An 18,851-nucleotide genomic window follows, 5' to 3' on the forward strand; every position below is an offset into this window, starting at 1 on the left:
AGGTTACTACAGACAATGTTATACGTCATACACGTGATTAATGAAGAATTGAATGGAAATAAACTTAGACGTTGATGTAACTGAGATTTAGTAACAATTAGAAAGATCCTTATGTCGAGAATATCAAGACGCATTTATTCAATTCGGCAGCATAGAGATGAATTTAGAGGACTCGCTCGATGAAGAACCGCATGTACATTACTTGCCAACCGCGGTGTAAATGTACCAGTAGTGGCAAAAGGTTATGTGGATAGTTCAATGGAGAATACAACCAAAACTGTCTATATGCTATCCTAATATGCCACGTCTCCTGAATCTGTTGCAAGTAGTTCACAAACCTTAGTCATTCAACAGCAAAGTAATTTGTCGATCAAAGAGATATAACTCTTGGAGACGTCAGCGCTGGTACTGGCCTAAATATTTCTAGAAACGCTTATAATAATTCAAATTTAACCATTAATTTCAATAAATAGTTTGTTTTATATTAGTTCATTGTAGGTTTTTATTAGTAAATAGGTATTATAATATTTTTCAATATGAAAACTATTGATTTAGAATAGATGAGAAAAATTTCAACGATCACAATATTTTAGAGGACGGGAAGTGATAGCGGTAAATAAGGGCAGTAATAAGGTGTGTAATATGACACTTTCTAACCTTCAATGACGCTAGCAACGACAGCATTGCATATATGGTTGTAAATAAACATTATAGTCAATTGAAACTTATGGTAAATTTAATACTTGTTAGTCCCTGACAGATTCTATATAGTTTGATATATTCGTCGTACCTAGTATTTCACCAGAAATTTATAACATGGAATTTCTTGAAAATACATACATTAGAATGTAAATTAAAAATTTAGAACAAATAAATAGCTATCACAAGATAACCAACTACACAATATAATTTAAAATATCTTTTGTTTCTACTTATTATTCAACAATTAGATACATAATAAATACCACACTGACATAGACGTGATTTAAAACTCGAAACTCAGTGTGAGCTGCTATTAAATATGCAGTTTTTCAAATGTTAAACGTGCACTTTTATATAATATTGAGCAATAACTCCTAGGGTTGCACAACTTTACGATGTTTATATGCACGTTGTTTCGTCTAATCCTGAGACTTTCACCGTTCCACATTGGCATTCAAATAAGGTATTCGGTATTATCAATAAAACGAATAGCTGTCCAAATATTTGTTTTATTTCACATATTTACATGTTATTTACATAGTATGTGCCAAGTTGAATTTTTCTATACAAACTTACGTATTCACACAATTAACTTATAGAATGAAGAGCAGGTGAGAATATTGTCTTATTAATTAAAGATTGAATTCTATATTAAATTTGATAGAAAATTTCCCAGAATTATTAGAAAATATTACAAGATCAATTACTTATCTATCTAATTAAAATAAGTTTAATGAGATTATTCATGAGAAACTTTCAAAAAATTATTAGTGAACTGATTGTGTCTGAGGAAAGTTAAGCGCGGACATTCAACTTCACTCAATGTTGCATATATTGAGTTCTAATTGAGGTAAAGTTGTTCGTTTTGCTTTAAAGACACTGAGTAAATCAAGCCCTTCCATTTGATTTATAGTATGATTGAATTGGTTGAGTCTGAAAAGAATTAAGCGCGGACATTCAACTTAACTTGATGGCTGATTTTTCGACTATGCTCCGATACTTTTTGTATCCCTTTGACGACAAAGTATTGATGGATTTTATGACGAAGCTATAATCATCCACATATCTATTACTGATTCTAATAAGTAACAAGTATTTTAAAATATGACAAAGATTATTTGTCTTTTCATCTCTATGTGAATGTGGATTGAGTCTAGGTTTATAAAAAATCAAAGGTCTTATTATAAGCAAAAAATACAAGAGTCGGTCGGTCTTTGACTTTTTATATAATTTTGGATGTTAAATCTTTTTCTATGGAGCAATATCTGCGAAGGAAATATTTACTAGTGGCTAACTATGAGGTAGATATATTTTTGTCATGGAAACTGCATATGTTGATACAAAACAACTTTTTCGTTAATATTTTCCACTCTGCATTTTTACCTTATGTTGTCGCTACGTTCTCTGTCTGGGAGCGTTTTACCAGTAATTTTTCGTAGGACTTTCATTTCTCTTGTTTCCAGGAGCCTTTTTGTTTTTGCTGCATCAGGCCGAGTTTCTGCTGTGTACGTCATTATGGGTCTGATTACAGTTTTGTAGATTCTTGAATTGGCCTCAATACTTATGTATTTGTTTTTCCATATAGTGTCGTTCAGACATTTGGCTGCTCTTGCTGCTTTTATTGTTTACTCTCTTACCTCTGTCTCAATATCACCATATCCGGATAGTTCTATACCCAGATATTTGAATTTCATTTCTTGCTAGATTATTTCGTCGTCTACGACCAGCTTGCATCTAAGAGGTATTTTGTCATGCTTTTTGTTTTGGAGGCAGCTACCTGATCAGAATTTGTAGGAGAAAAATAGACATACTGTTAAAAGAGAAAATTTTTTGTATTTTTCGTTTACCTTGATAGGCAATCGTTAAATTTTAAAGTTTTTGTATTCTTATACGTTTCTCACTTTAATATATATTTGTTTTCAAAAATTGATTGAGTATAACTAATTTATAGCCGAGAGAAAGTTATGTGCCTACTCTTGCGTGGTAACTACTCTCTCTCTCTCTCTCTTCTAGCCGTTTTCTATCCTTTGGATATAGGCCTCTCTCATATTTTTCCAGTTTTCCCTGTTCTGTGCCACTTGGTACCAGTTAAGTCCGGCTGTTCTCTTGATATCATCATACCATCTTTGTTGTGGTCTGCCGGTGCTTCTTTTCTCCCCCCAAGGTCTCCATCTTGTTATTTTTCCGCTCCAGTTGGTGTTATTTCGAGCAACATGTCCGGCCCAGTTCCATTTAAGACTACCTATTCGCCTCACTATGTCCTCGATTTTGGTTCTATTTCTTATCCACTCATTGGTTTTATGGTCTTTAAGCGTTATTCCTATCATTTTCCGTTCTATTGATCTTTGATGTACCTTTAATTTATTCAAGATTTTCTTTGTTAGGACCCATGTTTCACATCCGTAGGTTGTTACTGGGAGAATGCATTCCATGTAAACCTTGGTTTTTAGTTTGAGGGGTAGGTTGGAGTTGAAGACGTGTCGCATCTTCCCGTAGGCCGCCCATCCTAGATGTATTCTGTGGTTAATTTCAAGTTCTTGATTGGTTTTACCCAATGTTAATTCTTGACCTAGGTAGATATAAGAGTTCACTTTCTTTATCTGTTGTCCTCGCACATTTATACTCTCTTTGTTTGTCCGTTGGTTTGTCATGAATTTGGTTTTAGAAATGTTCATTTCTAGGCCTACTTTTCTTGCTTCTTGTTGTAGTTCTATAAGCATGTATTCTAATTCTTCACTGTTTGGGGCAAAAATGGCAATGTCATCGGCAAATCTTAGGTTACTTAGTTTTTCTCCCGATATATCAATTCCTCTGTCTTCCCAATGTAGGCTCTTAAAAACGTCTTCTAGCACCAGTGTAAACAATTTGGGTGACACAATGTCTCCTTGTCTAACGCCTCTTTTAATTATGATTTCCTCAGTGTCTTCATATAGCCTTACTTTCATTTTTGAGTTGTCGTTTAGTGTCTGTATAATGTCAATATATCGTTGGTCTATTCTTGCATTTTTCATTGACCTGATAATTGCCCAAAATTCAACTGTGTCGAAGGCCTTTCTAAAATCTATGAAGGCAATCCATAATGGGATGTTATATTCCGTTACTTTTTCGTTCAGTGTCCTTACGGTGTGGAGATGTTCTATTGTACTCATGCCTTTTCTGAAGCCCGCCTGCTCATAGGGTTGGTATGCGTCGAGTTTGAATTCAAGGCGGTTTGCTATTATTCTCATAAAAAGCTTGTAGATCTGTGATAGCAGGCTGATTGGTAACTACTGGTTCCGGCTTATGTTGGTACCACTTTGTGTCTACTTCGATGTTATATCCTTCATATATATTCCAATGTATCTGTTTTACAACAGTTTCTTGTCGCTATAATTATGATCACTTAGCTAAGATTGGGCAGCCTGCTACAATGTGATGGTTCGTTTCGCAATCTTTGTATTAGTTTACATGTAATTTGTGGCAGTGGCTTGGTATTGATCCGCCATCATGAGCTTCAGTATCTAGAGCCACGCCCATGTTCGTTTTCGATTTTTTCTTTCATTTTTAATTTCTTCTGCAATTTGTGCATGTAGAGATTGTAGCTCCATTTTTAATTTTACCCTGATTTTTATTTACGTTTCAGGATCTGCTAGGTTGTTCTTTTCTGTCACTTTTTCGTGTACCTCATCTTCTTCGTCTACAGTTCTTTGGTTTTGTTGCCGGTACATCATTTCCAAATGTTCTTTCAATTTCAGGTAGCTGGCAAGCACTTCTTGGACGATGTTGTGAGTTGCTCACCGTTTCTCTGCCTCCTTCTTTTCTTGATAAGTATAATCTCGAGTATAGTGTTCGAGTTTCATATCAGCTCCGGTTCATTTTATTATGGCTACTGCTAGCGATGTTATTGCATCCATCTCATTTCTTGCATTTAATTCTATTATGGTATCTCTCTTATTTTTTCGGAAAATATTTTTTCTTTAGTTTAAATTTCATCCAACGTGTTTTTCTAAGCCCAGGTACTCATACACTTCCGATTGGTCGAGGGATCTGATATTTATATTATCATTTAGCGCCAAGGACTGTTTTTATGTATTTTTCCACTGACGAATGAGGCATTTGAACATTATTCAAGGCCAAATCTGGAATTAAATTCTTTCCCAAGTTCAAATTGTTCTGATCAGTGTTATTTCGTGCTAGTAGTCTTAAGTTATCGATTCTGTTTACGCTGTAAAAAAAGAACAGTGCTACACAAAACAATAGGGGAGACAAGTAATCTCCTTCATAAATGTTGTTGTTAATTTTCTTCTTTTAAATTGTCATCTCAGGACTATTCGCAGAGCTTCCCATTTCAGATGAACTCCTAAAGTCTTGCAGTCTTTGATTAATTATGTTATGTTATTATATTAATTGACTAATTATGTTTTTTTAGATTTTACTACCCGTATGGTTGTATATATGGATTTGGGTGTACAATGCGACCCAAAGGATCTATTGTGTCCTATCTGTATGGTTCTGTTTATTTGCTTTTCTGGTTATCTGATAGATAAATTTGAACATGATAGATTACGAGTGCTTTTATTTTCTGACATAAAGGTGATAGATCAGTTTATTAGACTCTAACAAACATTTTCTACACGAGATTTCATACAGATATGTGGATTTTAAACTAAGAACATTTAGGAAAATGAGAAGAAATCGTGAAGGATGGTACTAAAACATTTCACTAAAAATGAAAAGGAATTCAGAACGTAGAAAAAGAAGTTGAATAACAAATTTGAGCCTACTGAGTGCAATTACTAATGATTAAACTATAACAGAATATCAAAACAGTAATAAATATGCATTATGAGTTCCACTCGTATTTTATAAAATATGAATATCAACATTTATCATGTGGTGGTCATTTGACTTACAATCCAATCGTAATAATAAGGAACGTTGACATAAACTCCATAAACTCCTGTTAATCCACAATTTTTTCCCCAAATGACTAGTCCAGCTACACTATAAGTACCTGTAGAACTTGGACATACCAGAGGTGATCCTCCATCTTGCTGTAAATAAAATTAATTTATATTTATATCGTGACAATATTTATAGTCTCGATTCATTCGAAAATATTATCGTTATATATGGAACATATCACAGAAAATAGAATCCTCTGAATAGTTACATTCGCGGCCAAGGAACAGCCATTAAAATTGACTTTTATTGTTATTTCGGAACATAGAATAACTATTTTTGTAGTTCACTTATTTATGAACATAATTTGTACATTATTGAGAAGAAAAGAGAAACAACTCGCTCATACTAAATCCCTAATGTTAATAGAAAGAAACATGCAATAAACAAAATATGATTTACATTTTACTGCTTTGTGCTTCATATTCTACATGTTGTTAAGGACTATTCTTCAATTGAATTTTTTCTGGCGTTTTTAAACTTTCTTTCAAATTATTTTTGAAATAACCTCGTTTAGGTTCAAATATGTCGATAGCTAACAAATGCTTGTCTTAATGTAATAACTTTCTTTCAGATCTAAAAGTAATCAGCATAAATTATTTTTCATATCTGACCAAACTACTTTTAATATTTAATCGATACATGTATGAGGTAATGTTTCACTGAAAGTTTCTGTGAAACATTTTTTTTTTCAAAAAGTTTTCTCAATAGATAAGCACTTATGCGAAAAAATCACAAGTTTCAACTAAATTATCCACCATTGTGTTGATTGCTTCCCTATCTAGAAGGTCACCTAACCAAGTTCCTGTCATTCTTCCGAGAGCATCCAGAGTGCTTAGTCAAGTATCCTGTCGAGTCCAGATGAAGTAAACCTCTTGTTTGTGACTTTGTGAAGGTCGTATTTTTTCCGTAACAGAAACTTAATGTGCTGGAAGCCACGCAAAGAAATTTTCTTGAGTATTAGCTTTTTTCAATCTAATCACTTTCATCTCCGCTATGCTATTAATCGTCTTGCATTTTTTTCTTTTAGAGGCTAAAAGGCACTGTCGAGTGATCTGGCAACTCCATGCCTTCTATAGATTCTCTCCTAATCACTTTTAAAAGAAGTAGATAGATGCTTTTCAATATCTTTCTTTACACGACCAAACATTCGATCGGCAAAAGATAACGAACCAGTTATGATTTCCATTATGGCTGGTACAGCTTGGAATTTCAACAAATAATACAAAGTATGATAATGTCTGCCCACTGTCCACCGAATGAGTCAGTTATAATTTCTATACTACCTCGCCAAAAAAAAGTGTAGTTACCTTTTATGTTAACGCAACAGCAGTTGTACAAACGAAGTTGGTGATTTTTGGGCAAAGGCTGTGCATGTTGTAAATCGAAGCAGAAAATGTATGAGTTTTCAGAAATAATTCTCATTGATTTGTAAAATCTACTGGCTTTTCCTATTTAATTTTTAAGTCCATGTCGATTTGTTTGTTTGCTGTCTCATACCTGATAATTAAGTCTAATGCTCTGGATACAACAGTCTGAAGATTGAGGAATATGACTATGATGGATGTAGGTGAATAATATTGGAAAGCTTAGAGTTTCAACTTAACTAAGCTGGAATTTCTAGAACCATTAGCGATATTCATACTGAATACACTGTTTACACCACCACTACACCAATGCTCACAATTACTCTCTCTGCGCGAAGGTAAACAGTTTACCTTCAGTCTCTGAGACGATAACTTGGTTATCGAAAAGCTCATATCAGACAATGTAATCGTGAGTGTTGGTGTAGTGATGGTGTGAACAGTGTATTTAGAATTGTTGTTTCAACTTGAGCTACTTTTATTTAAATTGGCTTGATAACAATTATCGTTTATGGAGTATGAAGCTCTTGCGGAGCGTCCGAAGAAAGTGAATGATTGGGCAGGTATCATCAATAGAAGGGATATTGTGTCCTTATTTAGAATGTAGAACGTTCAACGCTACTTAGACATATCAAGATAAGTAATGGTCTACTGCTTTAGAAGATCTAGATTTCATCAGTGGAATACTTTAGTTTCAGAGAAATGGCGTTCTCCCACTTTTGAGTATCATATATTTATTGAATATTTGTACGGGGTATTATGATTGGAAGGCTATCAACTGAGTTAAAATTCTTAGAACCGTTGGCGATATTCATAACGAATACACTATTTACATCAACACTCACGATTACACTGTCTGACGCGCGTTTCGATGCATGCATAGTTGTTGGGCAATCCCTCCGGCAGTGAGTCCGCTGTCGGCTTTGATAGTCAATCACTCGTTAGGTACTGACAAAGGAATTCAATTTTCGAATTCTTGATTCTGTTCAAATCTCATTTGTCCGCGATCCCTTATTCTCAAGTAATAGAAAATTCCCAGGATAGCTAGGTCGTCCATATAAACACGAAGCAAACCCGTTTTTACCGCTTCCGTCGACGAATTTCCACCACTACTCACCAAACCCAATTCGCCGATCTCTCTCAATTCGACTGTTCTACCTTGAATAATATCTCAGAATATATTTTCAAACTAAAATATCTGCAAAATAGCAAGAGTACATCTCCTGCACCGTCTGCGAGTTCCTATGCGTCTAGGGTCTCGCAGAAATCTCGGAAATCTGCCTGTTCGAAATCTCAACAGGTGGATCATTTTCATTTTGGCGCTATCCCAAAAAGAAATAAAAATACCCCTACCCAGAAACCACAATCACTTCAATCACCCCAAAATACCAAACCAATCACCAAAAACACCCCAAAACCCCAGAAACCTCAAGCACCAATCCAAACCCAGCTCCCTAGAACCCCCCAACAATCCCATACCGTCGCCCAACAACAATCCCGTACGTCCTCCCAAAATCCTTCACTCCAGACAGTCAATTTGAGGAATCTTGCTCGAAAATACACTTCACAGAGGGAGCTCTACAATCTCCTCAATACGCAACAGCTATTGAGGGGACAAATGACCTTTCTCAAAGCCAACCCCAACGGCACTGTCCTCCTCAAAATACATGCCACGTTTCATCACGAAAAGTTGGCAAGAAAAATCCGTTACGCTATTGGCGACGAGAAAATCGTCGTCATCCCAATCACTTAACACATTTCGACGATTGTTGGTGTTGCAGGTTTTCTGCGGTTTCCCTGCAACCTGGTGAACCAGGTGAACCAGTGAATGAACATACATGATCTTTTCTTCTCGCAGTCTTCCAGGATGTGACCAGGCATCTGTTTTTCTTTATAATGGAGGATTTCTTCACAGTTTATATGACCCTGAATAACTTCTTCTCGAAATTTGCTCTGAGTAACTTGCTGATGTAAGACGTAGGCATTAACTAATGCCGATCCAACAACCAACTCTAGCTAATTTTCGGTACCACTTGACTCCGCAGCGCAAAGATGAATTGTAGGATTTCATTTGGTCAGAAAAATCAATATAAGCCTTATGTTTATTGTACTCAATAACACTTTTTGGTTCTGTTGTTTCTCCTGATTTTTCCATAGGGTAACCATTTCGGGAACAAATTTTGTATTTAGCATAAGAACGTCTATACATCTATACATATAAATTCGTTTGGAACAATTGGGACTTGAAAGCATTCTTAGAAGTTTTGTAACGAGTGGAGACCATTATTTTGGAAAATAACTTGAATATTTCACTTTATTCAATATTTTTATTTGACTAAAAATGAAGTAATTCGATAAAAAAAACTATGGCCAGAAAGACATCAATATTTGTGTTTTGATTATGGCACTCTGCGTGTTAAATATGTCTTACCGTACAAGCATCCAGCATGCTTTGTCCTCCTGCACAAATTTCCCCGTTAGGATCTAAGTACGTATCAACGTTAGTTCCTAATAAATTTGCCATGGCGAAAGATGCTCTGCAGGTTGTATAGTCCGTAATGGTAACAAAAACTTGTTTTTGGGGAGTAGTGGGAGCATCGAATATTGTGAATGCTGTTTGTCCCCATCCACTGACGACACATCTAGAAAGTTAGAAGTGAGAATTAGATAATATTTATGTAATTTTATTAGACGCTTTGTAGATGATGGATGTATAATTTTCTCCTTCATATTGTTCATTTTCTTGGCGCGTTTAGATAAAAATGAATTTGATATTCAACACCTTTTCGACCAAGACAAAATCCAAAAATCTATAATTTCTCGATTTATTCCCAAAAACTCTAAGATTTCTCGTAGAATGTCGTATTTTATTCAATAAAGTACACACAAAACCGAACAATTTGGGACAAACACAATTGAATATCATAATTTGAATTCTAAACTAATTAAACCTAGGTCAATGAATGTCTGATAAATTTATCGTTCATGGTCACTCCGACTGAAAAAATGTACGATAACCTAGATTTAATCATCCCGTCATCCCGAAAAAATTAAGAATATAAATGAGAATGAATTTATCACCTACAAACTGGTTTTGACAAGAAGGAGACTGAAAAGGTGCATTTACAATATTGGGAAGACGCTGAAAGTGTAATCATATTTAAAGGTAAACGATTCAAGACAGTATTATATAACAATTTGTGACCGAAATCATTGGTAGACAAATCTGAAAAGGATTATATGGCTGACTCTCTAGGCACTTTGCCGGATATGAAAGTGTAAGAAAGTCTTTTTAAATATTCGATAGAGCATCTTACCATCGTTGAAGTTGCACATGCAGTTGACATATCACTATAATGTTTTTTTTTTTTTCGAATACCATGATGAACTACAACCCCTTTCGATCATTTGAACATTCTAGGATGCTGAAGTTTAATCATATATGGAACAAAACTGAGACAGAAAGCTCGAAGAGGTACGGATTAATGTTGTTCTTTCGATCCATAATAACAATACAAGCGCCTTTAAATCCACAGGCTATTCCAGGAACAGCTTTTGATCTGCCTTTAATACCAGAACTTCTAGCTCCAGTGTCTAATACACTTTATTGGGGAAATTCGCAGCCTCGCATATCTCCCAAGAAAATGATCCCAATGCCCACAGAACAATAAGAAAGAATTTATATTACTCCAAAGAATCTGAAGATTGTACCGCATGATGATTCTATCCAAGTAAAAATTTCAACAGTTTCAATTCTTCAAACGCAAAGAATTTTATTTTATTTTCTTGGCACTACTTAAGTTTACAAAAGATAATTACCACTTCTTTCATCTATCTTTGGCACGTTGGTTCCATAAGACTGAACCGACAAAACGAAATATACTTTTAAAATCAATATTCTAATTTATTTCTGAAATACCTCTAACCGAAATCATACTTACAAAATTGAAATCCTGAAAATGTTCATAACAAGGGAATAGATTAATATATCACTAAGGCACAAGTACGATTTGCGTGGCGCCAGGATTTGTCTATGCAATATCAGAATCGATCCAAAATAATAAACATTTTTACATTTATTATTAATAAAATCTTCAAATTATTGCAAAATACTATTCTTATTTTATAAACGATACTAAACAACAGACAATTCTTTGTAAAAAAGATTGAACCATTGGAATATTAAGGTAAATTAATATAAAGGTAAATTAAGATTAAGGTAAATTAAATTAAATAAAAAATTGGGTTTGTTGAATCACAGTACTTCTTTGGTATTTAAAGCGATAAAATATTCATTCTATACGAAGTATTGAATGCCATCCATCTATTCTATAAAGTGAATATTGAACTTACGTTTGGTTGAGATTCCAAGTATCACAATATCTCGAAAAAGAGATAAAAGAGATAAAAATTTTATTCTCTATTTTCGTTTTATTGTGGCTTATTTTTTTTTGTATTTATTAACACCCCCATGCTTATGTGATATTACAATCCCAAAAGCAATATTATTCTAACCTAAATTACTAAGATTGGGAAACTTAAAACTAGGGTCTTACTCACTAGTGCACCATAGAGTCTAATGTTATAACAACACTAAAACCAGCGTATCACCCTCAAAGGGTGTAATCGCCTTAAGTCTTCTGGTTATGTTTGTGTTATCTAGGAACTGGATTGCCTCGACGTTCACATGATAAAGCAACCCTAGAGTTGTATGCCATAACTTCAAATAGGTCTCAATATTTGCTTGTATAGAAACAATTTATTATACGTGGATAACTTTGAACTCCTAATAGCCAATACAGCTTTTTATATTTAATATCAAGCTCTTCGCGTTTCGTTTTGATATGAACTTTCCAGGAGTTTCTTCGTGGATATCTCCCACAGCCATAATTGCCTTGTCAGCAGCTAAAATAGCTATTATTCACTGATATCACTAGTGTACAAAATATAGAGCACTGGAGCAAGTAAGCTACCCTGGGATACTCCTGACTTGATAAATCAGAATTCGATTTACTCTGAAATATCTATCTGGAAAGTAAGACTTAAGGATTTTGGAATATTGTCCAGGTATAACCATTTCCAATTTGTGGAGTAATCTTTTGTCAAAGAGCTGTCGCACATCTAAGTAGACACTAGAACAGACCTTTTCTTCTTCCTCCAAGTCTTAATACGTCATCTGTTGGTCCATTTGCTAATTTGGTCAATGGATGTTTGTAACTTTTTAACAGCTTCTTCGTGAGTACCTCCCATGGCCAAACTGCCGTATCATCAGGGATGGGGTGGGATATTCAAGTTCAGTGATATCACTATTGTACAACAGATAGAGCACTGGACCAAGTAAGCTACCCTGGGATACTCGTGTCTTGATACATCAGGATACTTGTTTTTTTCTTAAATATCTATTTGACAAATAAGACTTTAGGATTTTGGAATATTGTCCTAGTATAACCATTTCAAATTTGTGGAGTAATCCTTTGTTCCATACTTTATCAAAGGCCTATCGCACATTTAAGAAGACAATGAAACCGATGATCGAGTGGTTTTTCCTAAAGCCAAATTGATGGACTGGAATCAGTTTTTTATCTTCTATCATTGTCTTCAGTCTCTTATAGAACTATTTTTATAGAGCTTCAAGATGACAAGCAGCAATGAAATTGGTCTGTAGAATGAAACTTCATGAGGAGGCTTTCCTGGTTTGAGGATCATGATGACCTCTGCAATTTTCAGCATTTTAGAAATATACTCCAATCTGAATGAAGTGTTAATAAGATTGGTAAGATTTACTATAGCCTTTTTTGGTAGTTTCTTCAGAACATCGCCAGTAATCAGATCAAAGTTTATTCTGATCACCTCAAAAAATTTCTCAGTAGTCAAGTAGGTTCAATTTTAACATATTTTGATTCTGGTTCATTGCAATTTTCTTGATCTTCTCCATCATTGAATTGGAATGTCGTCTGTAGATGCTCTGCATTTCCATGCTTTTTGAATATTGTTTTATCTGCAATTCTGAATGGTGGATTTTATGAGATAGGTCTTTTCAGTCCTATGGTAGCTGTGCAAATTGTATAATCTATCCAGTGATCATTAGTCAGTTCACTCAAGTAGTTAGCAATGTATTAATTTTCAACACACTGGATTTCTAGTTTTAGTGGCTGTGTTACGTTATTTAAGGCTTTTCTACCTGAAAGTGCTCTAGTTGTCGTTTTTCAGGAATGAGGTTCCTGATTGTTTTGGATAATTACTTCCTTTGGTTCTGCGGGTAATTTCAAGAGTAATTTCCCATGTTGCTTGCTGGTTTATTTTTACGATAACATCAATTTTACTAACTAGGCTTGGAGGACTTTCTTTCTGAATCACAGTGGCACTTAATATAAGAAGTATAAGAAAGTGATCAGAATTAGTATTCTATGCTTCATAAAAATGAACGTAATTTAACGTCAACGTCAACGACAGGAAAAATTGGTCTAATTGTCAGATTAGGGTGCCACGGAACTCGTTCTCTCTCCTTCACTCATAACTTATTGATATAGTTTTATTCATATCCTATCTCAAACTAATCTACTTTTGATGAGAAGGTTTCCAAGTATATTTCTGAAAATTTCAAATGATGAAGTTAATAAAAATATTAATGTAACAGCATTCATGGAAGATATAGAAATTTTCCATAATTTTTGTCATTCTATGATGTACTTGAATGTACCTCGCAAAGTGGTCGTACAATTTTAGCAATTTATAAATCATAGCTTTCAAAATTTGACACAACGTTACATAGAAGTTGTCCGTTCGAGGGTATATTTAAGTTTCTGAAACTGATACTTACGATTGTCCAACGTATGATGTTCCAGTTGTAGATAAACATATAGTATTGATATTGTTGAATATACCTAATACAATAGGTTGAGTGAGCTGGAGAACCGCTATATCATCAATTAGAGTAGATGCTACGAATGTTGGATATACAGATATTCTAGCTACGGTACTACTTTGTACATTCACAAGATTTGATGGATCCCAAACTCCCATTAAAACTGTAACAGCTGTGGGAGTATTCCTACAAAACAAAACAATATTGTGAAATGGTATTCTCTGGAATCTATGTTTCGAAACGAATGACAAATCTGATTTCAAGCAGCGGCGATTCAGTTCTTTTGCTTGAGTCAGAGTAACTATCGTACATACTGGAAACTGTGACCGCAGAAACGGGTCTTATATTGTGAATACAAATCGTATAAAGAAAAGTGGATAAGCGCTTGGAAAACATATAAAAACAATTAAGAAAAAAAACATATTTGAGCTAGCTTGATAGTACTGAGTAATATACATTGTGTATAGTAACAAAAGCCTCCAGGTATAAAAACTAGTTTATTTTACGAATAAACCCGGTATACCGACTATTAAAAAAACTAATTTCAATAACTGGCTATTGACATAAACTTATAATACTACAGAAACATAAGCCAAATAGAATATAGTATAAGAACTAATAGTGAAAATAAAAAAAAAGTTGTCAATTGAAAGGCAACATTCATTTCTGATCACTTATTTTTTTTTTCATCAATACTCACATATTCAAATAAACTTTATGTGCTGCAGTGATTACGTAATATGGACTGATTAGGACACCGCTTCCTGCAAATACATTGGTAGTATTTCTCAAATAAGCTTGCCATGGATATGCTCCGAAGCTTGTGTTTCCTGGGCCTGCCATATTTGAGGTTATAAATGGTGTTCCACATGCAGTGTTTGTTCCGAAGCAAGGTATAGTTCCATTTGGACATACTGACTGAAAAAACATGTTGCCTCAAATATACAATCAAATCTAATAGTATGCGGTGATGTCAATTTTATATATATATATATATATATATATATATATATATATATATATATATATATATATATATATATATATATCTTAAAATATAGCTTTACTTTTTATCTGTCACTCAAGAATTATCGGCCAATTGCACTTCTTCCCACGTTATCTAAGATCATAGAAAGATTGGTTCAAAAAGGGCTTGAATATAAAATACTCATTACTCATCAATTTGAGTTTGTAACCAACGCACAAATTGATACTAAATTCTTCCTCCTTAACAATATGTACTCTAGCCTGAACAGCCATCACTCCACTGCAACAACTTTTTGTGATTTTTCTAAAGCTTTCGATTGTGTTAATCATAATATTTTAATCGCAAATCGCAGTACTATGGTTTCAGGTGAACACCTCTCGCATGGTGTAAGTCATGTCATACAAACAGAAATCAGCTTGAAGGGGTTGATGTCTTCTTGTAAGTCAATAGAATGTGGAGTGCGTCAAGGCACACTACCAGGCCTTCCATTTTGTTTCTTCTGTTAATAAATGAAATCGCCTATATAGACATTATTTGGTAAAATATGTCTATTTGCAGCGAACACTAGTTTCTCTTGGAACAGCCCTGATCTCACGGCACTTCATAGGACTTTATCTAGTGACCAAATCACCTTTAAATCATGATGCGATTCTAACCTTCTGTTTCTCAATGTTTCTAAGACGATAGTTTCATCATATAAAGATACAATGCAGCCTTTTCTATTAGATAACACCACCATTGACGTCGTCAAAACCGTAAAATTCTTAGGACATGTTGTAGACAATTCCTTGAAATGGAAGTTATATATTACCGCCTTATCCAAAAAATTAAGTCTTATTGAGTCGCATCTCCGATATTCCTTTTCCTTATGGGGTACGTGTAGTGCGACTCAATTCGAGAAAATCTGAAACTATAAAAGAGAGCTGTTAGATCTTTACTCGGACTAAACAGCTGGGCTCACTGCAGGGACATTTTTAAAAGATTAAAAATCCAGACTCCTCTTTTCGCTTACGACCACGGAACTCGACCTTTACCTACCTACTCCGCATTCAGAATTAGTTAAAGGCTCATTATTTCATAATTCAATAAAATGCACAATCACTTGCTAATTGAAATCAAATCGATATTGTATTTTTCCGCATTTCCCAATAATTAATGCAAAGTCTCTTCTACTCTGTAAACGACACCTATTCTGATAATAATATTTAACTCCAGGCATGCTACATATTGGTTTAATTGTGCTATTTATACTAATTATTACCTATTACCCATATCTCTGAGAAACAGCAGCTGAAATTGTTTCGTCTATGGATGTACTGTTATTCAGTATTATTTGCCACAACTTACAAATGCTCTCGTTTACAACAAATGAAGCACTGCTACATAATCAAAGCAACGCCCATCTATATCTTGACAGTATATTTTAAATTGTTTGGAAAGGATATAAGGGTAATAGAACTACCTACCCCCTAATTTAAATTTATTGGATTTTAATTATAGTTTACAAAGCTTAAAATCTTGATTTTTATAATGGAAGGGCGCTCTTTCAATCAAATTTGAGTTTATTGGAATATTAAAGCGATATCTGATAATTACATAAATACGAGGATATATTGAAAAATTCATAACCTACTATAGAACCAAAAAAATTTCAATGTCAAAATATTTTATTACTCAACATATTCTCCTATTAATTGGATACATTTATTACAGCGAACTTGCAACGTCTTTAGACCTTTCAAAAAAAAATTTTCTTCTTGCTCTATAAATCAAACTTCCACTCCTTCCACCACCTCGTTGGAAGAAAATTTACGACCTTTTAAACATTTTTTCAATTGAGGAAAGAGATGATAGTCGGACGGAGCCAAATCTGGTGAATAAGGGAGGTGTTCTAGTAACTTAAACCCTAAATCACGAATTTTGTGCAGGGGCGTTGTCCTGCAAAAACAAAACACCTTTCGATAGCTTTCCGCGTCTTCTTTCTTTAATTTTTTCCCGTAGAGTGATCAGTAATGTCGAATAGTAATCTCCAGTTATTGTTCTACTCTTATCTAAAAAATCAATTATGATTACTCCATGGCAATCCCAAAAAACTGAAGCAAGAACTTTTCCAGCAGATTTTTGTACACGAAACTTCTTAGGTCTTATAGAACCAGAGTGTCGCCATTACATCGATTGCTGCTTTGTTTCTGGATCGTAGAAATGCACCCAAGTCTCATCCATAGTTACAATTCGGTTTAAGAAGTCTACATCGTTTTCTCTTTCGAGCACAGATCGAACGCGATGCTTCTACCCTTGCACGCTTTTGGTCAGCATTCAAACATTTGGGGATCCATTTTGCAGCGATTTTTCTCATGTCCAAGTTGACGTGAACTATATAATGAACGCGTTCGTATGAAATATTCAGTGCTCCAGATATCCGTTTTAGCCCAATTCGACGGTCTAAAATCATGTCATTAACTGCATCGATATTTTCCAGAACTAACACAGAAACTAGCTTTCCCGATCGATCATCATCTTCAATAAAAAATTTACCTCTTTTGAAGCTTGCAGTCTAATTTTTCATGGTCGCATACGAAAGACATTGATCATCAAAGGTATTAATTAGCATATCTTCGTGAATCTGCTTACCTCTCAACCCTTTCAAATACAGATACTTCGATTTTCACAATTTCAGTGGACATTTTTATTTTAATTTATTGCGTAACTCTAGTATACTTTTTTGACGTTAAACTTTACACTGACACTTCTAATAATTTAGTGTTCGTTGCTATGGTAACGCAATATTTTTATGCATGGAACTGGTCTAGGCTAACTAGATATCAATACATCCTCGTAGAAAATAGAAGATACTTACAGAGGATGTTGGTGTTACAATTCTTGGATCAATTGTACCAGCTCCAGAATTTGTAGGACAGATCGTTTCAACAGGAAGACATAAGTAGTATTGTCCATTGAGAACTCCGGATGTAGCTTGTCCAATTGCAAAGCCTACTACCATAAAAATTTGATCAGTTTCAATCACAAAAGTGGATGTGTATTTTATAAATTGCTCCAGCAAAATTATATCAGGAAAACCTTAAAAAACGTCATAATTCATGCGGGCAATTGTTAGGAGATTTGTATTCGAGAAGGATTGATTTTAAGAAATTTGAAAGATCTTTCTTTCTTGGAAAATCTAAGTTTGAGCTCTAGTTCCGTTGGAAAATTTCTTTGAGGAAAGCTTTCTGCATAACGCTAAACAGTATTGCAACAAAATCGTTAAACATGTCTATTTCTTAAGCACCCTATATGTCAGCTGTAAAAACGCGAAATTTGTTTTTCTACAAGTTGTTATTTTCGTTTCTCTAGCTAATAAGTTCTACTCCTTAGGCCGGAAAACAAAACGTTCTGAGTGTTGCTTAGATAACTCCTAATCACGTTTTATGTGGTTCAATACTTTTTGAACAATCAGATATGACAGATTGCAAATTTGATTATTTAATTTTACGCTTCTGTTTTTTGAAATAACCTTCAGTATACCCCATACATTTCTGTCCCCTTTATACTGAACCAATAAAACGCTATGATAAAACGCCACACATTTTTATCTTGATACCTCAATCACAACACCAAAATATATAAAATGCAGAAACTGGCATTAATATGCTAAATTTGAGGAGTGTTATTAAAATATTCAGATATGGAAACACTGATGTGAATATGTCAAAACTAACATTGCCATTATAAAGTTTGACATTTTCAATGGTGAACGTACTCACACGAGTGCTATTTGAGTTGTTTACACATACTTGAAACATTCATCTTGGCCAAAATTGAATTAAATCAACCAACAGCTCTGTATCGATAAAGTTTCTTCGACTTTTGGTGATGAAACACCATCTTGAGCCACTATGTTTCGTTTTCCGAACTCAATCGTGCTCGCACTTCACTACAGGGTGAATTGTTATGGTTGTCCCAAATAGTTTATTGTGCTAGAAACATCGAAAAT

The 18,851-nt window shown here is 34.3% G+C and overlaps 1 protein-coding gene across 1 annotated transcript; it reads right to left on the reverse strand.

Moving 5' to 3' along the window:
* Nucleotides 1-3,903: 3,903 nt before the first annotated feature.
* On the reverse strand, nucleotides 3,904-17,861 carry LOC130445852 (phenoloxidase-activating factor 2-like). The gene is made up of 6 exons (XM_056781740.1): nucleotides 17,718-17,861; nucleotides 14,573-14,790; nucleotides 13,828-14,058; nucleotides 9,439-9,649; nucleotides 5,595-5,735; nucleotides 3,904-4,068 (listed from the first exon to the last, which is right to left on the reverse strand). Exons 1-6 carry the CDS (start codon nucleotides 17,859-17,861, stop codon nucleotides 3,904-3,906), a joined length of 1,110 nt encoding a protein of 369 aa, XP_056637718.1.
* Between the last annotated feature and the right edge of the window lie 990 nt (nucleotides 17,862-18,851).

Source organism: Diorhabda sublineata, chromosome 6 (genome assembly GCF_026230105.1).
Source record: "Diorhabda sublineata isolate icDioSubl1.1 chromosome 6, icDioSubl1.1, whole genome shotgun sequence".
NCBI lineage: Eukaryota > Metazoa > Arthropoda > Insecta > Coleoptera > Chrysomelidae > Diorhabda > Diorhabda sublineata.

Excerpts from the sequence above, each read along its gene's own strand:
- LOC130445852 (XM_056781740.1), bottom strand. The coding sequence starts at position 17,861 with ATGGTAGTAGGCTTTGCAATTGGACAAGCTACATCCGGAGTTCTCAAT. Across the intron at positions 5,736-9,438 it reads GCATGCTGGATGCTTGTACG|CAAGATGGAGGATCACCTCT; the intron begins GTAAGACATATT and ends TTTTATTTACAG. Across the intron at positions 4,069-5,594 it reads CTTATTATTACGATTGGATT|CGACAAGAAACTGTTGTAAA; the intron begins GTAAGTCAAATG and ends TCATAATTATAG.